The sequence below is a fragment of the Notothenia coriiceps genome, unplaced genomic scaffold (genome assembly GCF_000735185.1).
Source record: "Notothenia coriiceps isolate Sejong01 unplaced genomic scaffold, NC01 NC01_scaffold00010021, whole genome shotgun sequence".
In the NCBI taxonomy this organism is placed as follows: domain Eukaryota; kingdom Metazoa; phylum Chordata; class Actinopteri; order Perciformes; family Nototheniidae; genus Notothenia; species Notothenia coriiceps.
This window is the reverse complement of record NW_011342722.1, coordinates 1-5,441: the sequence shown is the minus strand read 5'-3', so window position 1 is coordinate 5,441 and position 5,441 is coordinate 1. Positions and strand designations below refer to the sequence as shown.

The following is a 5,441-nucleotide window of genomic DNA, read 5'->3' as shown; positions in this document are numbered from 1 at the left end:
CATCGTTGTGTACAAACTGGATAAAACGCCGGCTTTTTGTTGTTGTTCAGGAGTTTTACACAATCCTTTTCCCATGCCATTGCTGTCAACACCTATCCATGCTGAACGTTGCTAAGATATTATTGATTGCGGTGTGTCCAAAAGTGCAATATGGTTCAAAATGTAACTGACTGCCAACAACTTGCATTTCAATGACAACTCTAAATAACGATCCTACCTCAAGAAGCATGTCCTTGATCTGCTTCACGAGATTCATTTTGAATAAAAAGCGATATCACAATAGTAACCAAAGTATTTTTACTCTCACAGTAGCCTCTACTGCTTTGTATCCTCTCAGAGAACTATCCACAGTTCAAAGGCTGCTCATTTTGGTCAAACAGCAATTTGCTATACAGTGCAACTACAAGGCTATCTACTGTAATTGAATGACAAAAGATGACACTCACCTTAAAATGTCCTTTGTATATTTCTATTTGTCTTAACTGTCGGAGCTTGTCCAGGCATGTTCAGTGGGAGTGGACTTGAAATCCTTAACTCAAGGTGTAGAACAATGAAGTGATCAAGCCAATTGTATTACTTACTACAACTTGAATTTTGTTTTAAGTCAATTAACGCAGAAATCAGAGTTCAAATTACACACAATATTAAGTTGATGTAATTACCAACATTATTACGTCAACACAACTTATAAATTAATGTTTGCAACTTAAAATGTTTATCTAAATCAATTAACTAACATTTTATCTTGCAACCATGCATTTAATGAAGTGGAGTTGAAAGGTCGCCTGAATTCGTTTTTAGAGTGTATTATTGTATTATTGTTTTAAGTGTCGGACCCCAGGAAGAGTAGCTTTAGTCGAGAGCAAAAGCTACTGGGGATCCTTAATAGACATAAACATACCGCACATGCTCAGTCCGTGTGACTGCTCTGATCTCATTATAGTAATCAGTTTTAGCCCCCTCCTCTTCATCACCGTGGATCCAACATGCTCGTGTCTAAATGCTTTCATATGTTTTTAATCACGCCTCGTGTTCCAGAATTGGACAATGTGATAATTGGCGTTCATATTTCCTTTTCAGAACTGCAGATTTTAGGGACTTTGTCACTGCTGCTGCTGCTGCTCACAAATCAACAGGCATGAGACCTTTAATAAGTCTCCACTGCTTCGATGATAATGGCGGGGGGGTGTAATTGAAGGAATGCATGCTCTCTTTGGGAGAAGCTCGTTGTTGGTGCAGCAGAGGAGCGATTTGATGGTGATGATGATGAGGAGGAGGGTGTGATGTGTCTCATGACAGCAGGAAGCGTCGCTGCTGCTGGGCGATCACATGGCCGTCAAATAAATCGTCTTTATCACATGGAGACTAGTGTGTGTTCATATCACCTGCAAAACACACACTAATGCATCATGGGAGTGAGACATGAAGCACGGAAACAAAAGTGAAGCACACTTTACTTTCACTTGGATTAGAACGACTGTTTATGTTTTCTGTTACTGTTTCGGATTTTATGTAAAGCGTCCAATGTATTATTATTATAAAAACACCTAAACCGCATTGATGTTTAAAGCCTTCTCTGCACACCGCTGCTCTCACACGGCGACATCTTGTTATTCTGTCATGTGCTCATATTAGTCCTTTGAGAATGGATTTGTAGAAGTTTTTGCAATGTTTCCTCTGCAAGATACAGTCTGTCTACTGACGTGTGTGTGTGTGTGTGTGTGTGTGTGTGTGTGTGTGTGTGTGTGTGTGTGTGTGTGTGTGTGTGTGTGTGTGTGTGTGTGTGTGTGTGTGTGTGTGTGTGTGTGTGTGGTGTGTTGTGTGTGTGTGTGTGTGTGTGTGTGTGTGTGTGTGTGTGTGTGTTTGTGTGTGTGTGTGTGGTGTGTGTGTGTGTGGTGTGTGGTGTGTGTGTGTGTGTGTGTGTGTGTGTGTGTGTTGTAGGATGCTGAGGCCACGAGCTCCTTTCTGCTTCCTGCGGTCTTTGACGGCCGGGTCTCGGCTCAAGGAGTCGCTCATAAAAACCCAAACAGCTCCGGTGAGTCCGTGGTGCACATTGTTACACGCAGATCTGGGTTTTTCAAAAATGCAAACATACAAGAATATTTTTTCACTCATTTAATACATATTCTATATTAATGGAACCTCTGGGCTTTTTTAAAGTATTTATTTTAGTATTTTATAGGATTTTTGTATTTATTTTTCACTTTTTGTACAGTATTTTCCTTCATATCTTGCTGTCTTTATTGTATATATATTCATGCTTCTTAATTTATGTCATTTGTCCTTGATATATTTAAGTTATGCACCAAAGCAGACGAACGAAAATACACGAATAATCTAAAAATAATGTGTTTTTTTAACGTATTTTTTAATATATATATTTATATATTTATTGAATTTCATTTTCTCCTCTAAATATTTGTACAGTATTCTTGAATTCTTCTGTTATACGTCTTCCGTATGTTGTTGTTTTTCTTTACTCTATAAAAGATGTTTCTTTAAAATATGAAGTCGTATTTTTCATCGACTTTTTTTTGTATTTTCAACCAATTTTTTTTGTTTTTTCTTATTTTCTCAGACATTTTCTTAATAGTTTTCCTGTGTTTTCTTTAATAGATGTTCCTCTATAGGCCCTAGTGACGTGTCCCTGCCTCTCACGGTGTAAGTGCCCCCCCTCCCTTCAGATGCAGTAATTTGCTCTGCAGGAGTGCACTATTCTCTCTTTCTGAGAAGCGTTTTGAGCTCCTTACAGTGAACACAGCCGGCCTCTGTGTGCCTCACATTTCCTCCTGGACTAATCCCCCCCGACAGGAAGTCCCGCCGCCGCTCGATGTGCGGCGTGGAGGAGGATCGTTCACCTGTATCAAAGTTTCTTTGTTTAGTCCATTCTTTTATTTTTGTAATTCAAATTTTAATAGAATTTTTCATTCAGCAACAAAGAAACATTGGCGATAAACTGCATAAACAAACCCCAACGACACTCCTCAGCATTTTCCGTTCAGTCCATTGTTAAATTAAAAAGACAGGTTTCCTGACTGATGTACCTGTACCTGAACACACCTGTTCTTCTCCGCGGGGCGTCTCACTCTCCTCTTTTCTCCCTCAGTGGGCGTGAAGTCTCGGCCTCACATCTACTTCTGCCGCTCGCCCAACATGGAGGACTTCAGCTGCTGGTGGCGCCCGCTGGAGAACCTGACGGAGGAAGTGTCCTACGTCCTCACATACTCCAAAGAGTATGTGAAAAACATTTTAAATCCTGACATCTGAGAGCCTGGAACCATCTAGCTCTCTCATTATTTAAGATAGAAGTCACTTAATGATCTGATTGACTTTAGAGGAGATGAAACCATCTTAGCTTCACATTCTCATATTTAAAGACCTTAAATGAGCTGTAAATTAAAAAGAGATGACCTTAAATGATCTGTAGTAATATGGAAAGCGGCACAGACTGACGGTTCTGGGTCGTATAGATTTTAAACCATTTCACGCTCCACCACCTCAGCGAGAAGCTATTTAACACGTCGATATTTCTGCCCCTGAATGCCTCACGTGGCGTCGCCCCGTGCAAACACGTCAGAGCAGAAATCAGGACACGTTTGATTTCTGACGGCAATCTGCATTCAGGTGATAAGAAAAGGTCAGAAACAACCGCGGATAAAAGGCAATTAAAGTGATAACGATCAGTTAACAACCTTAAAGGCTGCAGGTCTGTTTCTGATCATTACATCCAACAGATTAGATTTAATATAAACATGCCGCAGTAATTTAACTACAATAAGATGTGCAGAAAGTAAAAGTGTGTTTTTTCCATCAAAAACTGATTTAATGTTTTCATTTCAGCTTCTAATGCTGCAGTGATGTGGCCTTTGCATCCCTATAGAGCTGGAGCCAATCAAACTATTTAAATTATTTGTGATTAATTATTTAACCTACATGGGAAATAAGTGGGAACATTTGCATCATATCAGCAACAAAACTGGAGTGTTAGAGCTCAAGTTTGACACGAAACAAATCATTTCTGACGGCTTCTCACGCTAAATTGAAATGACAATGTGAAAGGTGAAATGAGAGATTGTTAGAAAACTCTCACTCGTCCCATACAGAGTATCAACTAGTTCCTGAACAGTGTCCTTCACATGCTACTACTACTACTCAAACTTATACTACTAACACTACTACTACTACTCCTACTATTACTACTACTACTACTCCAACTACTACTACCACACTGTTAGGAAAATATCACTGGTCAGCAGCTTGAGCTTCGATATCAGGATCCATGTATTTATGACATACTGTATATCACATACAGAGCATCAACTAGTTCCTGAACAGTCAATCAATCAATCAATGTTTATTCATATAGCTCAATATCGTAAATGTTACATTTGTCTCAGTGGATTTCACAGTTTGTACAGAATATCAGTATGACAATACGACGTCCTCTGTCCTTAGACCCTCTGTCCTTAGGCCCTCTGTCCTTAGGCCCTCTGTCCTTAGACCCTCTGTCCTTAGGCCCTCTGTCCTTAGGCCCTCTGTCCTTAGACCCTCTGTCCTTAGGCCCCCTGTCCTTAGGCCCCCTGTCCTTAGGCCCTCACATCGTACAAGGAAAAACTTCCAAAAAAGGAAAAACCTATCATATGCCTCAAACAGTCCTGATGCTCTTCTAGGTAATCACACATCCTGTGATGTTCACAGCTACAGTTGATACCTTTGTTATCATGTTACTCTCATGTTGGAAGAGGACACTCAGTATTTTCCCAACAGAGATGTAAATAAAGAGCTTTTTGTCCCCAAACTAAACCGTGGTGTCTCGCAGCAAGGAGCCTCAGCAGGAGTGTCCGGACTACGTGAGCTCCGGACCCAACAGCTGCCACTTCGACAAGAAACACACCATCATCTGGAAGTTTTACTGCCTGAACGTCACCGCCGTCACCAAACACGGGAACTACACTTCCCAGAATCACTGCCTGGACGTGGCCGACATAGGTGAGGAGTAGAGCGGTGCAGGAATGATATATTTCTGTAGTTCGACCCGGAAGTAAGCTGCTGGTTCCCTCGACAAAAAAGCAACGGGATTGCTCCATAGGACTTTGGAATATGTAAAAAATAAGGTCTGTGGAAAACTAACCGGTTTGATAAATGTTTTCTTCATCCGGATAATCTCCACACGTCTACCCTACTTTTATAATGTTGGAATCATAAATCTAATGTCCAGAAGCTAAAGGCTAACGTGATGCTATAAAGGAACTACAGCCGAGTCCAGCAGCACGACTTCAACGTCACGCCAACTTCAGATCCATATTCAAACATACAGATTCTAAAGTGGACAAGTTGAAGTGTTTGTTTGAACAGTTTGCAGGAAGCAGGGACTTGCTTTCAAGCAGAACAGAAACAAACTTAGAGGAGTGTTTACATTGTCGGCGTAATGACGTACAACG

The 5,441-nt window shown here is 40.7% G+C and overlaps 1 protein-coding gene across 1 annotated transcript; it reads left to right on the top strand.

The window, feature by feature from the left end:
* The first annotated feature begins 1,945 nt into the window (after positions 1–1,945).
* LOC104945782 (prolactin receptor-like) lies at positions 1,946–5,160 on the top strand. The gene is made up of 3 exons (XM_010771500.1): positions 1,946–2,035; positions 3,107–3,233; positions 4,820–5,160. Exons 2-3 carry the CDS (start codon positions 3,154–3,156, stop codon positions 4,998–5,000), a joined length of 261 nt encoding a protein of 86 aa, XP_010769802.1. The 5' UTR covers positions 1,946–2,035; positions 3,107–3,153; the 3' UTR covers positions 5,001–5,160.
* Positions 5,161–5,441: the final 281 nt, after the last annotated feature.

What these genes read in the sequence shown, in the direction of transcription:
- LOC104945782 (XM_010771500.1), top strand. Translation starts at nt 3,154, where the DNA reads ATGGAGGACTTCAGCTGCTGGTGGCGCCCGCTGGAGAACCTGACGGAG. An exon ending in GTCCTCACATACTCCAAAGA is followed by an intron (nt 3,234 to 4,819) that starts GTATGTGAAAAA and finishes GGTGTCTCGCAG; the next exon opens with CAAGGAGCCTCAGCAGGAGT.